Below are 25,271 nucleotides of genomic sequence, written 5' to 3' on the forward strand. Positions count from 1 at the left end.
AGTGTGTGTGTGTGTGTCACGCCCAGTCATAAACTCTGACTTTGGGTGCCTTCAGGCTATGCTTTTTTGTCTTTTTAATCCCAGTGTGGCGTCTTCTTGTTATTCCCTGCGTCTGCACCTGCACAATTTCTCTGGCAACACTGCCTCCTGCTGGACAGGAGGGGTTTGAACGGCCTTTGCTTAATGAGATTACTTTTCCCATTAGACCCCGGGCCTCACAACACTGGCACGTTAAAAGACACAGACATCTTATACACCTGTTGTGTGGTCCCAGGGAGAAGTTGGCTTGGTTTATTTATTTTACTCATGGCCAGACGAACGAGTGTCGCACATGTGTGCCTGTGTCCATACAGAAGTGCTCTCTGTTTCTAAATGATTTCCGTTCCACACAGCTGTCTAAAGACGGCTCTAAAATCTCAAGAATTTATTATCAACTTCTAATGCACATTAGGGGTCCTGCAGGGGATAATGTTTATCTGCTGTATTTATTCACTTTTGTAATTGCTGCCGTCCAGTAAATTCAGTTCTTGAGTGAATGTTATTGAGGTTGTTTATAACATGTATGTAGTTTGTGCTGAGATAAAATATTAAGGTGACTCCGTGGAAAAATTGCCAGTAAAAAGGCATGATAACATATTTAGACACCTTTATATCATGGTGAAGGGGTATTGTTTGATGTTAAACTACTCTTCTGAAGGTTTCATGTTCCCCAACATCATTGTTCACTCAGAACTCACAAGGAGTCTTTTGTCTTCAATAAAAGCTGAATGGTTTGGTGTGGTCTCTATAGCAAACCCATAAGAGACAGTAGAACACAGAACTCTGTTTTGTCGCAGAGTAACAGGGTGGGGATGCAAAATTCAGTCCGACATGTACCTGAGGAACAAAACCTCAGAAGGGGAACTGTGTCGCTTACAAGAATCCCCACAATGCATCAGTCAACGGAGGCCGCCACACTCTGAAACGATCCTACTATCAAGATAAGAGTTTAATTTTAAGATGCACTATTTTAGTGTTTTGATTGCACTGCCAGTGAGCGATGGTGTTTGATAAACAGTTTACAGGTATTTTTCAAATGGATTTATGCATTATTGGATGCACGGAATTATATAAGCTATCATTCTCGCCAAATATTTTTTAAATTGTATAACATTCTAAATACACATTTTTTCTTTTATTTTTGACTATGTTTTTTAAATGCATTTCCTATTTTTTACATGATAGATCTATGATACTCAGCACAGCACTCAGATCTCTGAAGCTGTACAGGATGCATGTAAAGATCCCCATGCTTTGCCCTTATCCTTTCTGTGTGTATATATATGAGTGTGTTTATATCCTGGGGGCTTGTTACCACATCAAGGTTCAGGAACAATGGACCCAGAGCGGATATCCTCCATATGGACAGGTGTGGTGAGAAAAACCTCATACCCTCTTTTTCTCTCTTCCTCTTTCAGTCTTTCTATCCATCTTTCCCTTTTGTATCTCTTTATTTCTCAGTGCATCATATCTTGCCTAATAGTCCTTTATCACTCATGTCCGACCAACAATTCTGTACTCCCTTTTGCTAAAGTGGCCTTATCAATGTGTTTTATTATTCTATTTGTTCAATAATCTACTTGTGGAAGACTAAGGGAGGGGTAAGACAGAGCCGATGGACAGATGAGGTTTGATTTTGAAGTCAGACAGGTGGGATGTAAACTGATATTTTTGTGCCCTCAACTGCTCTCAACAGTTTCTTATCAGTTGCTGTTTTGTGGGGGAGAGGAGTGTGTGTGAGCACATTTGCATGAAATAAAGGAGAATGTGTTTGGCTTACTCAGAAGTCTGAGGGCAATTTTGTGAGTTAAATCTGATGCAACTGTCCTTTGGGAATTGAAATGGTTGATTTAGATATTCGATTAGGGTAACTTTTAATAGTTCCAGTCCTCCTCGAGTTTTGTTAGGTAACATAATTAGACCAGTAGATGGCAACTAAATGATCTTCTTAATTTCATTAATTTAACTGATTCTTTCAAAAACACTGACCCATTCTGGAACTAAACAAGACTGTACTCATGAGTAAATCATTGAATCAATCTCTCATCCGATTGGTACAACCAAATCCCATGAAAAACCCATGTGTTGCTTTAAGCCACACTATTTTCCCAATCCAGGCTGTTCATCTCAAGATGACTCTTTGTAAATTTTTATGTCACTCTGCATCAAAATGATTTGATTTAAAGCTTTGTGAACTGCTTTCATTGGCAACTAGGATGTTTTCACTTTGAAAAGAGCTGACTGGTGAACTCCAACATTATTACAGACCTTTATAACAACATTTAAAAGGACCAATGATTTTATACTCACAGAGTTTCTTTTCAAAAGCTTTATTTTTAGAGTTAGAAGTGAAAGAAGAAAAGAACCAGAGAGAGAGAGAGAGAGAGAGAGAGAGAGAGAGAGAGAGAGAGAGAGAGAGAGAGAGAGAGAGAGAGAGAGAGAGAGAGAATTACTTGGGGTTCATAGGTGGCACCAGCGTTTTGCACCCTTCATTTTGTTTTCCATGACACTCTTTAATCAGCTCTCTGTTCTCCTTTTATTAAGTCATAAATCATTATCTGACTGCAGAGAAATAATTTCACCGCCTTTCTGCTTTGTAACCATAGCAGCTGGTCAATAAACTGCAACTTAAACACGCTGTGTGTGTGTGTGTGTGTGTGTGTGTGTGTGTGTGTGTGTGTGTGTGTGTGTGTGTGTGTGTGTGTGTGTGTGTGTGTGTGTGTGTGTGTGTGTGTGTGTGTGTGTGTGTGTGTGTGTGTGTGTGTGTGTGTGTGTGTGACTGTGTGTGTGTGTGTGTGTGTGTGTGTGTGTGTGTGACTGTGTGTGTGTGTGTGTGTGTGTGTGTGTGTGTGTGTGTGTGTGTGTGTGTGTGTGTGTGTGTGTGTGTGTGTGTGTGTGTGTGTGTGTGTGTGTGTGAGTGTTTGTGTGTTTGTGTGTATGTGTGTGTGTGTGTGTATTCTTCATGGCAACTTGAGATTCACTCATTCACAGCTTTAAAAGTGAGGCTGTTTTTCCTTTTAACAACCTAAAATCAAATGCGAGCAGCATTAATAATATATGTTTGGATTTAGAGGCTGAAAGTTACGCATGCAGACTCATTCTGTGTAATCTTCATCTTCAAAACTGACATTGTTAAACAACACTGCCATTTCATTTCGGGATTTTCAGCCACAAGACTGACTTCATATCCACAACCACCAAAGAATGTGTAAGCAATGCCATTTTCAGAATAATACCATAACATAATACAGTTACAGTGTGTACACTGTAGGGGGGAGATGTTTCCAAAGCCAGAAATGTTCTCAAATGGGCCTGGATATTTGTCATCATCTTTAGTTGTTGCATGTGTTGGAAATGATTTGGGAGGGGCAAAAACAGTTGTGTTGAAATAACCTTTAACCTCTTCTCCCCTAGCTCAGGTTATGGGGTTCATAGTAGCAGATTTGTGCATAAACATAAACACACAGAGAGAGAGAGAGAGAGAGAGAGAGAGAGAGAGAGAGAGAGAGAGAGAGAGAAATATGAATGCACAGCGCTGAGGTCAATTTTTCTGGCAGATTAACTCACACATGCACACACTAGTACACATAGGAACTTTTGATTTGGAAAATGTGGTGGTCATGTCCAGTAGGACCCAGTGGACATCAAGCCTGTTGTGTAAGCTCACAAGAGACCCCTGAACTAACAGGGTTCAAAGAGAACATCTCTTTCTGCTCCAGATGAGTAACCGCCCCCTTCTCAGCAGCCAATCAGACATCAACTATCTCTTTTATACCAACGATCCAAACGCTTCTACAGAGTCTTTTGAGCAATCGCCACACTTGCTTCATCAGCACGCTGTGTGTAATTCTATTTTAACAGTCACTTCGGCACAGATCTACAGAGCAACGGTTCCGTAACATAAAGACATTTTAAATTAGCATTGCAAAACTGCATAACCACACACTTACATAAGTGCACAACTGGAGAACAATTACAGTGCTGAAACTTTGGCATGATGCACAGCAAAGAAGGATTGCTTGATAGTAAACTCAAGAACAGTTTACAACGGGTTTCTCTGAAATAAGTTTCTCTGTCCATGCTTACATGCATATCATTTTCTGATTAAGGTTCATATTCTGGTTAAACCTCTATCATGAAAAATACTTCATGTACTAAGCATAATCCACAGAAACAGACTTGTCTTTTCTTGCTATCCTGTTTCAGAAGTGATTGCTTTTGCATTTATTTATTCATTTTTAGTAATTTTACACAGCAAATAATTTCTGACTCTGACAACAGCCCACAAAAACAAATTATTTGCAAAAGGACATGTGGTGCTCACGGTGATCGTGATTTCACAGAGTAGAACATTTTCCTGGATCAACATCCTTGTTCCAATCAACCAACCAGATTTGAGGGACAAGTTTACAGTTAATGTCAAGTTTAGCCTTTCAACAAGGGTTAGGTGCTTCTACATCATTCTTATTCACCTATCATTTCCCTCTGATTTAAGTTATGGGTAGGGTTAGTTTAGGGGTAGGGATAGGGTTAGGGCTATGTTTTTGAACAGGAATTTGAACACAAAAGATGTTAATCCAGGAGCTAAATCCCGGCGACTGGTGCTTACACCGATCTTATATTCACTTCTTCTAATGTTTGAAATGAGAAATTAGTTTCTTCAATAGCTTGAGTCTACACAACTGCTTGTATAACATATAATTGCTTGAAAATACAGAGATATAAATAAATATTGTTACAGTGGATATTCCAAATATCAAAACACCTGATTAATACAGATATATACCACCAAGTCTAAATTTAAATCTACCCTGCTGAAAAATCCCACATTAGTCACCAGGTATGTTTTGCATGCACAATGTCCTCACAAAGATGGCAATATCCGAAATCCTTGCCCTTTTGGGGACATTTTTTGGTGATGTTATTTGAAAATATAAAAATACAGAAAGTTTTCTGTGATGAGTAGATTTAGGGTTAGGGGACAGAATATAGTTTGTACTGTATAAAAATCATTATGTCGATATGGAATGTCCCCATAAAACAAAAACCCGTGTGTGTATGTGTGTACAGGTTGTCTGACCATATGTCCCCACACGCACACGCACACGCACACGCACACACACCTATCTTTATGAGGACATTCATTGACACAATACAATCTCTAGCCGCTTACCCATCACAACTAAGCGCCTAACCTGAACCCTTACCCTAAACCTACCCTTAACCTAATTATAACCTTATCCCTAAAACCAAGTTTTGAACCTCAAACAGGCCAAAATGTCCTCACTTTACTCTCTTTGTCCTCACTCCAATGGTCGAAAACTCAAACTGGTCCTCACAAAGAGAGTTGTACTGATAGCTGTTCTGGAAGGACACGGGGACGAGGAGATGGCGGAATGATACGGGGAGGCAGAAGAGGAGGGATGGTGGCAGGATGAGGCAAAGGGATGGTGATGGCAGGAGGACTGGATACTGGTGTGGTAAAGACCGGATGGTGAGACACAGGGATGGTGATGATGGGACGGCGATCCCCTGGTGGCGACGATGGTGCTTGGCCAATGACACAGACCCAGAGCTCCCCAGTGCCGACAGCCCATGGCAGAGACAAGGGAGGGAGGAGTCCAGGTGGTGACGAGGCTGGCGACAGCTGGGGAACGACCGACAGAGGTGTGGTAGATGGATCCGAAGGCGCAGACGGAGAGCCGATGAACTCCAGCGGCATCACTGGCACAGGAGATCTCGGCGATGTCGTGAGTACAGAGAAGGCGTAGCCAGAGTACCCGAGGGCTGAGGTGGAGCCGGTGTGATGGAGGACAGAGGTGACGCCGAGGTGAAGGAGGAACCTGCTGCAGTTGTAGGGGTGGAGAGACAGAGTGCCGCGGACGGACCCCAAGTCCGTGACGGAAGTGGTGTGACAACTGACCAAGGGGGGCCGGCAGGACGAGGGAGCCCTGTCTCCGGTGGAGCTGAAGGTAGGAGGAGCCAAGACGGAGCTGACAGGCCGAGATGGAGCGAAGAGGTCGAAGGCGGGAGTCGGAGCCGTAGAATCCTCTCGCACTGACGCTGCTGGTGGTAACAGGACCTGCGGCTCGACGTCATAGCAAGGCTTCCACATAGACGATGCAGGGCTGTTGACATCCGGCAGCGGCTAGGCTGGAGAACTGACTGAGTTCTGGGGTGATGGAGGTGGATAGGATCTTGACGGAATGACGGTGAGTAATACACAGTCTGTGGAATCGTTATTACTGTTCAGGAACAGTGATGATGAAGATACCGGGTGGGATAGGGTCGGAGTTGTTAATTCCTCACTGAAGTTGATCAGTAGTCCTCATTCGCCTTATTCATGACTCTCTCGTCCGCTGTTGTCGTTGGCTCACACCCCTGGTCCAACTTGCCATGAGGCTCCACTTCTGGGGCGAGGGTCAGCTGTGTCCTCTTCTCCTCAGGCTCTGGCTGACGTGTCGTGGCGGGTGGTAGCTCTCCGTCTGCAGGGGGCACACACGAGTACTCCGCGGTCGAGGGTGAAATTGGCTCTGGGTCTGGCTGTGTTCTGAATCATGGCCCAACGCTCTCCAGGCACCTGATGATGGTCTCTTTCCAGTCCAATCCTGTGGTGTCTGGGAGGTCGATATGGTGGTGGAATGTTGCCCCGATCCAGAACAGGGTCCTTAGGGTCTCGTTGTCCAGGGAGCTGGTGGCGGCAAGACACAAAGTCCTAAACAAAAGAAAAAAGGTTAGGGCTCTCCTGAGCCAGGATGATCATTCTTGCCCTATTGTCCATATTGGGCAGTCTGATGTTCTGTCACGGTGGGTTGCAGGAAGGCAGACAAATAAGATAATTTCCAATACAATGTTTTAATAATGATCAAGAAGACAGGTAAACAGGCTGAGCAACACACACTTTCAAATAACAGAGATCAGACAAAGACAGAATGAACAGGAGGAACTAAATATCAACACAGATGATGGTAATTAATAGGACACAGGTGATACAGATGAACTAATGATGGTAACCAGGGAGACAGACTAGTGGTGGGAAACTGAACAAAGGAACATGTGACAAATGACAACTACGGTAACTGAAAAGTCCATGAACACAGTGGTGACAATCCCTTGGTACAATCTGGTATTATAGGTCAGTAATTCTGAATTAAATTCCCAGTGAAGTGCCTTGAAAAGCACAGCGTTTCGTTCACGTCACAGCCAGGCAAAGCTGCATTTCACAGTTTGTGAAAGCCATAGTTGTATTAAAAATACAGTCTAATAGATACCATTCAACCTTTAGATTTAATATGAAACTGTTATATATGAAACAAGATTATTTTAGTAAAGGTGATTATGTGTCATTTGAAAAGCTTGCAATTTATATCGGTGCATTATCTCTTGTTTGATCTCCTCCATAGCGCTTTAAAATACATTATTCTGTGTAGATTTTGAATAAGTCTACTATTTGTTGTGCTCTGTGCCAACTCACGCATATATGATCCACTTTCTGTGCTTCTGTCTCTACTGAGATTCCTGTGGCACTGCCGCAAAACCTGGTTTTGTTCACCCAAACTGAAAGCATTTACACTGCTTCAATCATTCACTGTTGCCTATATAGTGCACTGCCATTCACAAAATAGAAAACAGTAAAAAAATGTAGGGGGTTGGATGCTTTAGATTCAATAGAGTATTTGATTGGACAGAAAATCTGATGAGAAGCTGAGGTGTGGAAGTGGAATGATGTAATCAAAATCGTTTATCCGTATTGGTGGTAGAGAGAAACTGTTCATTTTAAATGCGTATATCTTTCAAATGCGAATTTTGTCATTGTTTTGGAGCACACTATTATACACTAGATAACATAAAGGCTAACATAATCAAACTAACAGCCAAAAAGCTTCCATTTTTATTTCATGGGGACTTTAATGCACTGCAATTAAAGGCTTATTGGGTAGGCTACACTGTTCTATTCTAACTATGTATGTGTCATAATTTTCCTTCAATTTCCCCCCACATTCAAAAGACATGCAGCATCGGTGACTTGGACACAGTAGATTGTCTGTGTGATAGATAGGTAATTGAAGAGAAACCAGTTCAATGCCGTTTTTATGGCGGTGTAATAGCGCCATCTAGTGAATAAAACGTTACTATTGATTATTATTATTAATTTGAGTGACTTTCCATGTACCTATTGCCAAATATGGTTAACGTCATCACTGTCTGTATCCCCTGAAAAGTTTCCCAAAGAAAATGTTGATATCAAATCTCAGTAGTAACATGCATTAACAATATCAGAAAAAGATATTGTCACATATTTTCAACCAGCTACTGACATCTGCATTTCCATACAGCATGAAGTATCACAACTTACTGAGTGTAATTTAATCAGACTACATCTCAAGAGCAAGAGTGCTGTATAGGGCTAATAAAAAGCAGCATGGATGTGAATCACCAGTAAACAAGAGGCTGCAGTGAGGAGCGATAGCCTACAAGAAGTGAAAGTCTCAGTGCAGTAATTCTATATCAGCCATGCTGTTTCTCCAATCAAATTAGATAAATAGAGCTTACATGTTATAATAAATGTAATATTAGTTAATGTGCACCTTTACAGCAAGAGTGTAGAGGATATGTCTTTATCAGGACTGCACATGCATACACATTCCTCCATGAGCAGAGAACCTGTCCCATCATGCTCAGCTGGACCAACGGAGCTTCCGACTTTAAAACAATAATAGGTGTGCCGTTTTAAATCCCTCTAAACTCACAGAGCAAAAAGTGTCTACTAATGAAATACAGGCTATATCCAATGAGTGAAAAATGAATGAATGTCCACACTTTGCCAAAATGCAACAACAGATAAATAATGCAACAAAACAGACACGTTTTCTTAAAAGGTTTAAAATGAATGACTAGTCTAAGCCTTTTAATCATAATCATGGATTATAATAAAACATAAAACCAAAGAAAAGCATGACAGCACTGAGTGCAATTTTCCAACAATAGGCATATTATTCTTCAATTGGGTAAACTTGGGTTTCTGTCCCCTAGAATGATTCTGGGGGACTAATTATTCTATAAAAAATATATAATTAAAACAGTCATTCTATTTTTAAAGAATAGATTTTAATTATGTCTCTAATTACATGTTTCTCAATTTTGAGTGTTGAAATCACTATTTTGGCCTCTTCCTCTCCAACATAAATAATGCATTAATCAATGAATCCTCCAAACCGCTTCATTCTTTACAGGAATGCAGGAGCAGCATCTTGGGCCACTGGCACAAGAAACACCCTGGAGAGATGGCCAGTTCATTGCAGGGCTCATACAAAGACGCACACATTCACAACAACATGCAGTTTAGTGTTCAGTGTCTCCAATTCACCATCTTGCATGTCTTTTGGATTGTGGGGAAAACAGATAAGGAAACCCAGAACAACACAGAGAGAACATTCAAACTCATCAAACCAAGGACCTTCTTGCGGTCAGGCAACTGTGCCACCCTTTTAGATAGATAGATAGATAGATAGATAGATAGATAGATAGATAGATAGATAGATAGATAGATAGATAGATAGATAGATAGATAGATAGATAGATAGATCTTATTTATATGTACAATTTGTTTGTTGTTTATCTGTCTACTTTTTAACTGTTAAGGAGTGTTAAAGGTACACCATAATTTTTTCCTGGTTTGTTTATGTATTTTAATTAAATTTGTTTGTATTGCTCTAATGTTTACAAATGCAAATGTAAACATATGTCTTTAAAGAACATGCAAAACTCAAGCTAGCACTTTTGCAAACTGATATGTAATTTAAATTTTAATTAAGGAGTTAGCAATGTTCTAAGCAAGAAAAATAGGCTGCTGTTTGTTTGTGGTGCTCAGTGACTGTCTGTCTACAACTCTGTATAGCCTTATGGAACGTGCTGATGAGGTGTGATACCTGTGCGAGCAGGTGCGTGGAGGTATGGAAATACATACACTGACAGGCAGGACATGACCGAAAGCAATAATTGGATGAAATAAATTTGTCCTGAGACTTTCACAGATGATATATGTTTTTTTTATTATATATATATATATATATATATATATATATATATATATATATATATATATATATATATATATATATATATATACCACTTCTGTGATTGATTGCTATCAGGATCTTTCAACAAGAATAACAAAAAGGGTTTGTGAAAAAAATTGCCTTAAATTAGAATTACATTTTTTTTTTTTTTTTTTTAAGAAAAGGAGGTCAGGGCGAAGAAAAATAAAATGAGGACTCTCTTGAAATATTTTGCTGAAAAAGGAAAAACGAACCAATTTTATACATTCAAAAATGGTTTCAAAACTTTCAGTGTCAGGCAGAAAATGTTGTTTTTGGTCTTTTGAATATGGGTGTTACACTCTGTTATTCATAACTCAATGTCAACTCTTGTGTCATAGTTGTGTCATAGACATAGTTGTGTCATAACTAACATTCTTACTACATGACATTTCAAAGCATTTCATTTATTTTTAAAGCTATATACAGACGAAATTACATTTGTTGACTATAAATTTGACCTAATTTGTCTATAACAAAGTTGACTTTTTTCCAGAAATCTTTTATATCTTACAGGTTTAAGATCAGCAAATATTGTAAATTTAAAGTGTTCTATGAGTTTTGATGTATAAATAGTTAAATAAAAACTTGGCAATTCTGGAATGGGCCATATATGGTTAAAAAAAACACTGCCCCTGACGAATCACGCCATGGGTAACTAAGCAGAAATAAACTTAATCATTAACATGAAACATTAAAAACAATTAGCTGGTCTATAATAATCATCGTGATTATCCTACGTCAAGTGTGCATTTTTACACCTGGATCCTCCCATCAATGCAAATGTAATATTTGTGCCCCTTTCGCCAAATAAGGGGTTTTGTCAGGCTTTCTGTCAGTTTCTGTCTTCCTTATAAGGGCGTTTTGGTCAGTCTCCACCTTCAAACTGCTCTGACTCACCTGAAATCTTTCATGTCATAAACATATCACTTTTATGTGACTTTCTTATCACAGCTACAAAATATAAATAACAGGACGACAACAGGATATATCACAACACAATCATTTTGTAATTAACGGCGTTTGCAGTTGCGGACAACAGGTGGAAAGTCAGAAGTCATTCAGGACTGATCTGTTGCCGTTCTGAAGAGGGCGTGTTCATATCCGAGTCGCTTCCTTGATGTTTAGGCAACTACGCACTTCTCTCTACCGTCTCAGAACAAGCGGCAGGAATGGTAAGTCTTCACACCGGGACAGTTTTCTTTCAGTATGCGTTTTGCATGCCGTTAAACCATTTGCTAAAAACTGTCTCTCGTTCATGCAATGCAATTATTTGAATTGCAACTGTTCAAAACCGTAGGCTACATGTGCTACAGTGTGATAGCCTGCTAAACTCAATCTTTGAAACTGCATTCTGCTAATTCCTGCTTGTGATTTTCATGGTCTCTCATTGATTGACGAACTAGATGGAATATTTATTTATTTACTGAAAAACCTAATCTGAATGAAAAGTGATGCTTTATAAATTTATTTTTTAGTTAATAACATTAATAACTTATTGGCATGTTGGTGAAACTCGGTGGAAAAGTCATTTCTATAGGCTGATTTTCTTATATTTATTTGTTGATTGTAATGATTCTATAGAGAATTATTTGGAGAGGACAGAAATGATTGGGCCACACCTAACATCAAGGTGTTCATGTGTCATAAGGTCTGAGTAATGCTTATAAATTACTTGTAAGACCTACTTAATGTGGTGTTATTTTGTGATTGAGCAGATTAGAATTACATATTATTGCTATTACTAGTGTTTTCAACAAGGGGTCTGTGGTCCCTTGGGTGTCCACCAAGTTACTCCACTGGGCCTGTGGAGAAGCTATAACATACAGATATTAAGATTTCATGACATTTAGAACTATATCCTGACTTTCTAACTAATAAACATTTGACCATTATATAATGTAGTAATTGTAGTTAAAGAAAGTTGATTATATTTATACTAGTGGTTTGTTCCTGGGTGAGCTGAAAGTCTGACTGGGTCTAGTAAGGTGGAAAACTTGTACTATTGTTGTATATAAAATTATAGACATGGACACTATAATGGAAAGTGTTACCAAAATAATATTCAGATACATTCCTGAGTTTAGTTAACCCACAGCGTCTTGAGGTGTAACTCGGCTTCTTGTTTCAACTTGTTTGTAAAGGAATGGAATGTGAAGGCCGCAAACTGGTTCAGATCTCATACCTTAAACTAAAGCATATATAAATATGGGTAATGCCTATGGAATGAAGATTAAAAAGAATAAAAATGGTTTAGTTGTAGTCCTGTGTCTGCCTAATCTAATACAGATAATTTTATGAGGTTCATACAATGATCTGCTGTGTTTCAATTGTGTCTTCCTCAAAGTCATCTGGAAGGAAATGCCATCTTACTTAATAGTTCAGTTGTATAGTTATCATTTCTACATGTTTTATCATTATTCTTTCCCTTATTTCACCCAGGCCTCAGGTGTAGCCATCAGTGATGAAGTGGTAACCCACTATGAAGCAATCAAGGTGCGCTTCCAAGGTGCCAACGAGAAAGAAAGGTTTAAATTAGTAATCATGCGTTTGAGTGAAGACCAAAAGAGCATCATAGTGGACCACGAAAACTGCCTGAGAGTCAAAGATGTGGAGAACACAGGGGACGTCTTTAAGACAGTCATCAGTAAGCTTCCTTCCAAAGAGTGCCGCTACGCCCTGTACGACTGCACCTATATGAACAAGGAGAGTGTGAAGGAGGACCTGGTCTTCATCTTTTCGTAAGAGGCGCTTGTAACTCTCTGATTAATCTACTTTTGCAGGCCTGTGTTCTGTGTGGCTGTTTGCTTGTGATATAATATTAGTGATATTAGTAAGAATAGTGAATCATGCCATTTCTATAAGCTACTCTTACAATAAGTGCACATATTTTGGCTGTAACTTTGTCAGTCGTCAAGAATGTCTCTTATTGTTGACATTTGAAAGTGAGTTTTGGTGGGAACTTGAGCACCCAGCAGAAAAACACAGAAATATAACATCAGCTCATAGGGGCCTTTTGCACAGAATGTGTTTTTTGCTTTTAAAAAGATTAGCCCCTGCTCAATTGTATTAAACTGCTAATTATATGAAAATAAGGCTGAGTTTTTAAATATATTTAAATATATAAAATGTAGGGCTGGTGCGGGACATGGTGTGTAACTGTCAAAGACGTCCATTTAGCACATGTTTTTATATAAAAAGAATAAAAAAGCAACAGTTGAACACCATGCATTTGGTGTGAAGCAGCCATAAGGACAGCACATTTTCCTAACTTGTTCCAAATTTTCACCATCTTGCTTTTGTGTCTCTTTATTGAACAGTGCCCCTGAGGACGCCCCCATGAGGAATAAAATGGTCTATGCAAGTTCAAAGTCTGCTGTCAAGGCCAAAATGCCAGGTTGGTTTTTGTCCTTTTAATGTTATAATGAATATTTCAATTTATTTTTAAAGCGTTTCTTATCGTACACATGGTTCCAAAGCAGTTTTACAGAAAAAGGAAAACTAAAAAGTTTAAAATAACATATGGCGCTTTTTTTTCTCTCTCTCCACAGGTTTGAAATTTGAGTGGCAAATTAATGACCACGCAGACAAAGAAGCATCAAGTCTTGTGGAGAAACTTGGTGGGCGGGATGTAGTAAAGTCTTTGGAGGGGAAAAGTGTGTAAAATTACACCAATGAGACCACTGACCCAACACCCCACTAACAGCCTTTTGGTCAAAACGAAAGATTTTTACGAAAGAAATGTGTTTTTGGGTTATAATTAATAATAAACTTTGTATTTCATTGGAACCAGTATTTGTATGTCATTTGATCAAGTGAGAAAAAAAACATATTTGTGACCCTGGATCACAAAACCAGTCTTAAGTCGCACGGGTATATTTGTGGCAATAGCCAACAATACATTGTATGGGTCAAAATTATCGTTTTTTCTTTTATGCCAAACACCATTAGGATAATAAGTAAAGATCATGGTCCATGAAGATATTTAGTAAATATATAAAATATTTATTTTTGTGAGTGAATACAGCACAATCACAAACATAAATGGACAACTTTAAACGCCATTTTCTCAATGTTTCGATTTTTATGCACCCTCAGATTCCAGATTTTCAAATAGTTGTATCTCGGTCAAATATTGTCCTATCCTAACAAACCATACACCAATGGAGAGCTTATTTATTCAGCTTTCATATGATGTATAAATCTCAATTTCATAAAATTGACCCATGTGACTGGTTTTGTGGTCCAGGGTCACATTTATCCATTTACATTTATGATCATTATTAAAAAAAGAATAACACTGTTTACAATAACAAACCATCAAATATAGTATAGTGACATCCAAAATCTCATGCCGGAAATTACAATAGGACTGTTACGTGTTACCTAAAGCAGCAATGTGTACTTGGAAAAATAAAATCAAGTGATTTTCAAAAACTTTGTGTCTCAAATCATAATGTTTTACAAAAGATACCAAAAACTTTAACACAGTTTGTCATGTTGGGCATTATAAAATGTTAATCCAAAGTATTTTTTGAATTCTAAATCTAGATGCATCTTTGCAGAAATAAACAGCCTTTTTGAAACATTAAACAACAATATGGCTTTCATTTATTAATTATCAAACTTATACAGTGGTGTTGATGCCAACTACAGAGAGGGCATTCCAAATGCTGTTCCCATGTACCATACAATTATGCATACTCATTCACTTACAAGTAATTAATTGCACTAGTTGATGTACATATAACGTACATGCAGTTTCCATTCTAACACTGACATCAGGAGGAGATGCGAGAACACTAAGAATATATAAGGCAGTTGATGAATCATTTCTGACATAGTCAGAAGGTTTAAGCTGGAATGTAAAGTGAAAATAGTTCCAGCACACCTCCTAAATAAAAATGTTTGCACAAGTTAGATTTCTCGAAAGTCTTCATACAATTTCTACCAAGGCAAAAAATCAAAAACAAATTCAGGAATGCTTCATTTTGGTCATCTTAAGACAATTTTTGGCAAAACTTTTTGTTTTCCACCTCAAACAGAAGTGCCTTGCTTCAGCTCTCCCATCACCCTCCTGGAAATCAAAGCACATGAACAACATTAACAAAGACATGCAGCTATTCATGCAACTATATCAACTTTTTATGTATAATGTTTTAAATGGTCTTGCAATTTATCCTGCAGGGTTCTGACTTTCTCTTTCTCTTTGGCAAGTTGGTCCTGACTGTTTCTCAGCAGCTGCTGGAGTTTGGTGGCTGCCTGGCCCAAATCTTTGGTCATCTTTCGCTCCTTTTCTAGACACTCCTAAAACACAAAGTCACAAGCATTATTGTCATGTCAGCATTAAAGGCTATATTCAAAATTAAATCGTTCCATCCTTTGAGAGTGATTTCACATGCAACATCAAATTCTAGAACTTGTGAACATAAAAAAGGCACAAAAACTGATCATACTGTTTATCATCTAGTCAAAATGTACCTTCAGCTGAACAACATCACCCATGAAGTGTCTTCAGTTGCCTTCATCTGTTCTAGATGGCTCTGAAGCTGTCTTTTGAGGGCCTCCTGAGCCTAAAAAGGATGGAATTGAAGAGTTGAATGAATAATGGGCTTTTTAAAATTATTTCTGAAGGATCATGTGACACTGAAGACTAGAGTAATGGCTGATGAAAATTCAGCTTATCATCACAGAAATAAATAATATTTTAAAGTATATTAAATAGAAAAACATTATTTTAAATTGTAATAATATTTTACAGTACTGTTTCCATGTATTTTTGATCAAATAAACTGATACTCCTCTGCGTCAGGCTGCCCATTCTCCGCCACTCCCTGAGCTCACTTTATCACGTCACTCAGTTGCTGCCTGACCTGGAAAAGTAAGCTGTCACTCAACAAAACCAACAACTTTTATCTTCGGCAAAGCCTCATGTCTGGCACAGGATTGTGAGTAAACAAAGTAAAACCCCTTCCTGTTCGCAGGAGTGATGAGATACTTAGTAGACTGCTCACTCAATGGCTTGTTGTCTAAATGGTGTCCGCAAAATAATATAGAATTCATAGACAATTGGAAAAGTTTTTGGGGCAGACCAGACCTGTTGGTCTGACCTCCCAGGATGGTGCTGCTCTTCCCTTTAGTAATATGGCTCATAGTCTTAGAGCTCAAACATGAATTGGGGCTCAGGTCAGGAAGCAGACAGACTGGCTAAACCGACCATCTGCTAGCTGTCTCAGATCACTGAGGTCAGATAAATCTCATCACATAAAGACTCTTTCTCCTAGATATCATCATGTAGAGACTGTGTCTGTTCCCCGAATTAGGACATACAAAAAACTCCTAAACCCATTTAAGGGTAAAAATGTAATTGATGTTCAAAAAATAAAAAGCAGATATAATATGGATAAACAATTTCACATTTCATGGAAAGAGAGCACGATTGTGTACAGAGGCCTTAAAAGCTGCTAGATCTGTTTATTTTTCAACCCTATTAGAAGAAAATAAACAAAACCCTAGGTATTTATTTGAAACAGTGGCTAAATTAACAAAAAATAAAACTTCAACCCCAGACGTTCCAAGCAGCACAGCAGTAATGACTTTATGAACTTCTTTACTCACAAGATTGATAATATCAGGGAGAAATTATAACTATGCAACCGCCTACTACAGTATCGCATCAGGCAGTGCATTGTAGTCTCCCTGAGGAACATTTTTATTCATTCATTGCTATAGGAGAGGAAGAATTTTCTAAACTTGTTAAATCATCTAAATCAACAACATGTATGTTAGACCTTATAGACTAAGCTATAGAACAGGGGTCGGCAAGTAACTTTGGCCGCGGGCCAATATTTTTTTTAGCCAGTAGATGGCGGGCCAGCTACACGGAGTAGGCCTATGGATACAAATTAAATACTCTTATATAGGCCTATAATTGTGGAATATGATGTGTCCGTCACCGTCCGTGGATCATTCATTCAATCTTTTTTTTTATTTTTATTTTTTTATTAAAACCAAAAATAAAAAGATGAAAAACGACTTGTTTTTCCATTATTTATTTCCTGAACTGAAATGAAAAAGAAAAAAAAAACGAATAAGGACGGGTTTTCTGATTTTCTGATTGTGCTCAGATCAAAAATAGAAAAAATGTATTAGACAAATTTTAATTTTAATTTTTAATTTATGCATATATCAAGGAAATCATTTTAAACAGATCAAGTACTATTGTGGTAACAGATTACAGCCATTTTAATAAAGGTGTGAATAGCAATCATGCCTCATTCCGTACAGTCCGACTTTTGAACTTTATTCCTTTTTTTATTATTATTATTTATTCGGGACACACACATACACACCTAAGGTTTAAGGAGGTCTGCGCGGGACTGTTTTTTTTCCGTCCCGCTCCCACAAGGTTCTATTCAGCAACCGCTTAAAATATACTCGGTGTTACCCCCGCTTTATTTCCCGACCTGACGGGTCTACAAAATTTAGATCTCGTTTCCATAATCTCACATTCAAATGTCTCTAACGGAAAGAAGGAGATTAAGTAGCCTATAATAATTATAAATGCTATACAAAAATTGTGTTCGTGTCAATATAAATAGTAGGCTATTTTAACATTGTACTGTCAGCAGAGAAAAAAAATGCCACAGAAAAAAAGAAAGAAATATAAATAACAAATTAAATAGGACAAAGCCTATCACTCAAATTTCTAAGCAACATAAACGAAAATCATATTGCCCTACTGACGAAATGAAGTAGGCTATTTTCTGCCGAACTATTTCAAACATCCATTATAAAAAAATAATGTTGTTGACTGACAATGGTTTCAGTACCAAACAGCTCCTCAGAGCAGGTGTACAGGTGGTCAGAATTAAGTGCGGATACGCTGTCAAAAGATGTCGGGAGTGCGAGTGGGCTATTGTCAGTCAGACCGCCCGCTCCGTCCAAAGTACACCAGAGTTCTGACCGCTACCGTCTTTTGACCCGCGAACGGACACAAAGTGGTCAAGCGTATAACTAGACGCGGCAGGCGCGAATTTGACGCGCTATTCGCGTCCGGTGTGAACGCCAGTTATACTTTAAAATGTAATCCCGCGCCGCATGATTCCCTATGGGCGTTTCACACAGTATGCGGCGGTGAAATCGCCGCGCGACTACGGCTTTTCTCAAGTAGTGGAAGAGTTTTGTGCAGCATTTAGGACTACCAAAATAATCCGGCGGGCCAGAAAATATTGCTGGCGGGCCAGTTTTGGCCCGCGGGCCGCCAGTTGCCGTTCCCTGCTATAGAAAGAGATGCTTCCAGAGGTCATAGATCCTCTTCTTAATATCAATTAATCTTTGTCATTAGGATCCGTACCAAAAACTTTTAAGCTCGCTATGATTAAACAGCTTGTTAAAAAAACACAACTTGATCCTGCAGAATTAGTCAATTACAGGCAGATCTCGAATCAACCTTTTCTGTCAAAGATACTAGAAAAGGCAGTATCCTCACAACTATGTTCCTTTTTAGAATTACATTTAGGTATCTGCAAGGATTTTCAGTCAGGATTTAGACCGTACCATAGTACTGAGACAGCTCACAAATGACTTGCTCTTATTATCCGATCGTGGTTGCATCTCTCTATTAGTGTTACTTGATCTTAGTGCTGCATTTGATACCATTAACCAGAACATTCTTTTAAATAGACTCTAAAATTATGATGGCATTAGTGGAATTGCATTAGCATGGTTTAAATCATACTTATCTGACCATTATCAGTTTGTAGCAGTAAATGAAGAGATGTCTTATCAAAAGTTCAGTATGGCGTACCACAAGGCTCAGTACTAGGACCGTTGCTGTTCACTCTGTACATGCTATCCTTAGGAGATATCATTAGGAAGCATGGCATTAGTTTTCAATGTTATGCTGATGATACTCAGCTCTATATTTCTTCACGCCCTGATGAAACTTACCAATTCACAAAATTAACGGAATGCATGGCTGATATAAAAAAACTGGATGACTAGTAATTTCCTACTACTTATTTCTGAAAAAACAGAGATTCTAATTATTGGACAAAAAACTTCCTCACGTACTAACATAGAATACTGTCTAACAATTGATGGCTGCTCTGTCAAGTCTTCGTTGTCGGTTAGGAACCTGGGTGTGCTCTTTGATACCAATCTTTCATTTTAAAGTCACGTGTCTAGTATCTGTAAAACCGCATTTTCCCATCTTAAAAATATATCTAAATGACATCATATGCTCTCAATGACAAATGCGGAACAGTTAGTTCATGCATTCATGACATCAAGGCTAGATTATTGTAATGCTATTATGGGTAGTTGCCCTGCACGCTTAATAAACAAACTACAGCTGGTCCAAAACGCAGAAGCTAGAGTTCTTACCAGAACCAGGAAGTATGACCTTATTAGTCCGGTTCTGTCAACACTGCATTGGCTCCCTATTAAACATTGTATAAATTTTTAATATTGCTGATTACGTACAAAGCACTAAATGGTTTAGCTCTCCAGTACTTGAGCGAGCTCTTAACACATTATAGTCCGTCACGTCTATTGCGATCTCAAAATTCAGGCCAGTTGACAATACCTAGAATATCAAAATTGACTGCTGGCGGTAGATCCTTTTCCTATTTAGCACCAACACTTTGGAACAGTCTTCCTAACATTGTCCAGGAAGCAGACACACTCTGTCAGTTCAAATCTCGACTAAAAACACATCTCTTTGACCTAGCATACACATAACACATCATAGACTTCTATAATTAAATGTTAGGCTGCATAGATTAGCTCATCCGAAACCGGGAACACTTCCCATAAATCCTGATGTACTTGTTACATCATAAGAAGGATGGCGTCTACGCTAATATTAGTCTCTCTGTTTATCCCGAGGTTTGCCGCAGTCCGTCAGATCCAGGCCGTATCCGATCTGATGAAGGACCTGTGCCTGGACATGACGACAATGCAGTCCTGAAGTGTCAACTAGTCTCTCCCCTGTGAAGGCCTCCTTCCCTTCTCTTTACCTCTGTCCAGATAAAACGTTTGTCGGGATATTTCCGGTTCACGTGGCTTTGCGGAAGTGAAAAAAAAATCTGTATTATACATTTTTCAAGGCTTGTACCTTGGATCCTATTTCATGATTTGCGTTCTCGAGCCATCAGGCACTGTTTTGTGCAAATGAGCGGCCGGATTGCATTAAGGGTTTTCTGTTAGAACGGTGTCGTGTTAGCAGCTCCTAAGTTAATAACTAATGATCGTTGCGACGGAAGTGAATCAATCAAAACTACCTTAAGATAGACAATAACTTTATTCTAGAGCTGCTATAAAGCCAAAACAATCTCTGTTACTTTAATTTCATACTATCACTGTAAAGCTGCTTTGAAACAATCTACATTGTTAAAAGTGCTATATAAATGATGGTGACTTGACTTGACAAAAAAGGATAATGGGTGTAAACCCTTAGCAAATGTTTGGATTTCAAAGGAAACCAACCTGTGAAAGTTCCTCCCTGTTTCTGTGCCTCCATCATGGCCACACTCAGCTGTCTTTCAGATTCTGCTAAAACCTGCTTCAACTGAAAACAAACAAACCAACTGTTAAATGGCAGAGCAGAACGAGCTACAAGTCAGTCATGTGTTACGTATCAGAAGCTCAAGACCTATTGACAACGTCAGATTAAATTAAACTGCATGTATATCAACCCATCAAACTCTTATTTATAAGACATTTAATAATGGATTGAATGACTAAGATGACTTTGTTTTGCTTTTGTATCTCATATTGTGTTTTAGTGAATAGGCCTTTAGGCAGGAGTGTCCGCTCACGTGCGTCATCTCTTCAGATTGGCTCTGACTGTCAGTGGAAGCTGACTGAAGCTGTTTCTCCACCTGGGCCTCAAGCAGCAACACTTTCTCATCCAGCTGCACTCAGGGAAAAAACATGGAAAGATAAGGGAACAGATTCACTGAGAAATATTGAGAGCAGTCATAATTCTTTATATACACTTGGTTCAAACTACTGAAGTAGCATAAAACAAAACATTAGGTTGTTTTCTGTTTAAATGCAGGTTATCTGCAGTGTTTTTCAAATCAAATTTACCAGCACAAATAAAATAATACCGTATGTCCATCCAGAACAAACCGATACATTTCAAAATAAATCATATATATAAATCATATAATCATATATATCCCAACACAACCATTTTGTAATTAAATGTGTATATTAAATGCATATATATGTATACTTTTTGTTGCTCAAAATAAACTTCAATCAATCAATCAACATCCGCGTGCTCCTGAGTCGCTTCCTTTTTAGGGCAACTACACACTTCTCTCTTCCCCCTCAGAACAAGCGGCAGGAATGGTAAGTCTTCACACCGGGACAGTTTTCTTCAGTGTGTGTTTTGCATACCATTTGCTAAAAACTGGCTCTCGTTAATGCAATGCAATTATTTGAATTACAACTGTTCAAAACCGTAGGCTACATGTGCTACAGTGTGATAGCCTGCTAAACTCAATCTATAAGTATTTGAAACTGCATTCTGCTAATTTCTGCTTGTGATTTCCATGGTCTCTCATTGATTAACGAACTACATGGAATATTTATTTATTTACTGAAAAACCTAATCTGAACGAATTAGTGAAGGAAACAGGTGATGGTGTATACATTTATTTTTTAGTTAACTACAACAACTATAATAAAAATAATAAAAAATATTAGCATGTTGGTCAAACAGGGTGGAAAACTCATTTCTATTGGCTGATTTTCCTATATTTATTTATTGATTGTAATGATTTTATAGAGAATTATTTGGAGAGGACAGAAATGATTGGGCAACACCTTACATCAAAGTTTTCATATGTCATAGGTCTGAGTAATGCTTATGAACTACTTGTAAGACCTACTCAATGTGTTATTTTTTTGTATCAGATACATTCCTGAGTTTACTTGACCCTCAGCGTCTTGAGGTAACAAGAACTCGGCTTATTGTTTCAACTTGTTAGTAAAGGAATGGAATGTGAAGGCCGCAAACTGGTTCAGATTTCCATCTTATACCTCAAACTAAAGCATATATAAATATGGGTAATGGAATGTAGATTAAAAATAATAAAAATAGTTTAGTTGTACACTGTAAAAAAAAAAACTGTGAAAAAACGGTATTATTCCGGCAGCTGGGGCGCCAGAAAATTACCGTAAAATAACGGCAAAAAACAATCTCGTTAAAATACAGTAATTTTCCATAATTAAATAACAGATTATATCTTTAATATTACATAAAATCTTATGTAATTATTGGGATTTTTAACGTTTAAAAAAAGTCATATACACCTTTAAAACAATTAAATACTGTAAATTTAAGGTTTTATACAAATAATTTTATATAATAATGCTGTCTATCTACAGTAATTTTCTTTTAATATAGTTTTTCTGTGTAAAATAACAATGAAATTATGTATAAAAAATGCACACAAGTACATAAATTCAAATACAAATGTTTGTAAATTTACAGTTTTTATTTTTATTTGTACCGATCCAATTTCACAACATCTCTAATTAAGTTCTTAATAATAGCAAATGTACAGTCAATTTCTTTTAAATTAACTAAATGTATGAGTACAGAATACCTGCATATTTACAGTATTAGTAATTGACATCAAGATAAGTGATTGATAGGAAATAGATGCTTAGTATATAATTTAGAACATGTAAATATATCCACAATAAAAAGCATTTACCGTATACCTTTACAGTATAACTTATTTTAACATTTACAATTACATTTTATCTAAAGTGACTAACCAATTAAGATAATAATTAAAGATAATAAAAAGCAACAAGTGCAGTGACAAGTCCCAGTTAGTCGCACAGTACACATAGCAAGGTTTTTTTTTTTTTTTTTTACAAAGATATAGTATTATTGGGTGAAGTGTTTATGAAAAAGATGGATCTTTAGCAGTTTCTTGAAAATGTGTTGAGTTGCGCCGGTCATTCCACCACCAGGAAACAGTCCAGGTAAATGTCAGTGAAAGTGGTTTTGTGTCTCTTTGGGATGATGGCACCACAAGGCGCCGTTCACTTGCAGAACACATGCTTCTGGAGGACACATAGATCTGAAGCAGTGAGTTTAGGCATAGGGCTACCTTTAAAGACAACTCTTGCTGCAGCATCTGGATCAGTTGCAGAGGTTTGACTGATACTGGAAGAGCTGCCAGGAGAGCATTACAATAGCCCAGTCTGGATAGAACAAGAGAGTTGTGTAGCTCCGATAGGAAGGGCCTGATCCTCCTAATGATAAGGCAAATCAGCAGGATCACAGCAAGTATGTTTTGGCTGAAAGTTGAACCATAAGCAGTTCTGTCTTGGCAAGGCTGATTTGAAGGTGAAGGTCATTCATCCAGCAAGAATTTTCCATCAGGTAGGCTGAGATGCGAGCAGCAACCGTCAGATCATCTGGCTGGATTAAAAGGTAGAGATATGTGTCATTAAGATATTAGTGATAGGAAAAGTCATGTTTCTAAATGACAGAGCCTAGTTAAAAAAAAGAAAGAAAGATGGGTGGAATCTAACACAATCGTAATCTTGCTGTAGCAAATCCAAACCTTGTGCATACTTTTAGTGCAATCATATGGAATCAGAAGACTGTTATGAACATATGGAATCAGAACCATTATGATTTTTATGTTTTAATGAATTCTTCCCATACCTTGTTTGCCATGATCATCTGCTTTCCACGTGACCTGAAATCACACACACACACACACACACACAAGTTATTTTAAAACTCAGTATTAGATTTACACATGTCAGAATATGTTCCATTGGGACAATGCAAAAACTCAACTGACTATGATCTTGAAGCTGAGCTGGAAAGGCCAGCAGTAATATTTTGAGCTGCCATGTGATTTAGCTAAGTTACATTTATAGAAAGTAACATTAAATGAATATGATTTACTGTGACCTAGACCTAGATACACCTAGGGGTTCATCATGTTGTATTCATATTCTAGTCTTCCTGTTCTAGGCTTTCCTGTATCATCAACAAGTACGTTAAGTTACAGACAGTATTTCGATTTCTTAACGGTCTTAATAAAGTTAGTCATGTTAACTATTACGAAATAAACAAAAGAAACACAGTAACGTTAGGCCTATTTTTAGTAAAACTGTGGCTATTACAATGGTAAAAAAAATCAGCTAAAAACGTGTTTACTACAATTTTACTATAATAAAATAAAGTAAAAAAAAAAGTTTACAAAAAAAAAAAAAAAAATTGAAAAATAAAGTTTTCAGCTTCCACACATGGTTTCAAAATGTCCCGCCATTTAAGAGATTGGTTTAATGTTACTGACTATCATAACGAAGATTTTATACACAATTATGGACTTTAATATGAATAACAAGTCTACTAAAGATTGTTTTAGGTCTATAAGTTAACAAGTAAGTTAGAGTGGGTTCAACTGATCTTTCTTAACACAGATCGATAATTGAAAAGACCCATGCTGCATTTGTGTTTTGCCCTCGACGCCAGTTATGACTGAACATAATTTAAGAATGCTAACGTTAGCATGGAAACAGTCTAACCACTTAACACAAATGTAATATAAAATATCATTTACATGTAGTATTAGACTCTTACCTCAGCCGTTGATCGGTCGGGATGAGGTCTGCTGTGACGAACCAGGCTCACTGAAAAAGGGCGCGTTATTTCCGGACTGACTGACTGACACCAGACTACAACTAATATGTGTTCAGCAGCGCTCCTGCTCACGGCTGCTTCTGTCGAATACGATTATAGCTCTGAATTCAAATCTCCCGCTTGCCCTTGACACAGATCGACGACAGAGACAGATTTGTAGCTAACCGTTGTGGGCTGGGCGGGACTAAGCAACGAAACGTAATGGCGGATCATTTGAATCTGCGCGCGGCCGCGCGCGCGGGCACACACACACACATTCAAACCCACACAAAGCCACGCAATGTGCAGCAACGCAGATTTGGAAAAACGATTCATAAAAGACATAAAATATAGGCCTAAATGAAATTTACGGGCAAATACAAATGATGATCAAAATGAACATCTATTTGCAAGACAAAATTAAAAGATTATAAATAATTAAATAGGCCTGCCTAATGTGT

General features: G+C 37.9%; 1 protein-coding gene and 2 long non-coding RNA genes across 4 annotated transcripts; 1 reads left to right on the top strand and 2 right to left on the bottom strand.

Annotated features, from left to right (window-relative positions):
• The first annotated feature begins 11,055 nt into the window (after window positions 1-11,055).
• On the top strand, window positions 11,056-13,925 carry cfl1l (cofilin 1 (non-muscle), like). Its single transcript, XM_082154313.1, has 4 exons — window positions 11,056-11,311; window positions 12,579-12,877; window positions 13,457-13,533; window positions 13,688-13,925. The coding sequence occupies exons 1-4, from the start codon at window positions 11,309-11,311 to the stop codon at window positions 13,798-13,800; spliced, it is 492 nt and encodes a 163-aa protein (XP_082010439.1). The 5' UTR covers window positions 11,056-11,308; the 3' UTR covers window positions 13,801-13,925.
• Window positions 13,779-21,294, bottom strand: LOC309486840. Of its 2 annotated transcripts, XR_014201694.1 has the most exons (4): window positions 20,960-21,294; window positions 20,628-20,709; window positions 15,618-16,009; window positions 13,779-15,443 (listed from the first exon to the last, which is right to left on the bottom strand). It is a non-coding gene; the product is annotated as an uncharacterized lncRNA (long non-coding RNA). The 2 variants fall into 2 exon arrangements; XR_014201695.1 differs by having other exon boundaries at window positions 13,779-16,009; window positions 20,960-21,259.
• A 1,627-nt stretch (window positions 21,295-22,921) lies between these two features.
• On the bottom strand, window positions 22,922-25,034 carry LOC309486408. Its single transcript, XR_014201530.1, has 3 exons — window positions 24,772-25,034; window positions 23,842-23,875; window positions 22,922-23,592 (listed from the first exon to the last, which is right to left on the bottom strand). It is a non-coding gene; the product is annotated as an uncharacterized lncRNA (long non-coding RNA).
• Between the last annotated feature and the right edge of the window lie 237 nt (window positions 25,035-25,271).

This window comes from Leuciscus leuciscus, assembly GCF_965113295.1.
Source record: "Leuciscus leuciscus genome assembly, chromosome: 22".
NCBI classification, from domain to species: Eukaryota; Metazoa; Chordata; class Actinopteri; order Cypriniformes; family Leuciscidae; genus Leuciscus; species Leuciscus leuciscus.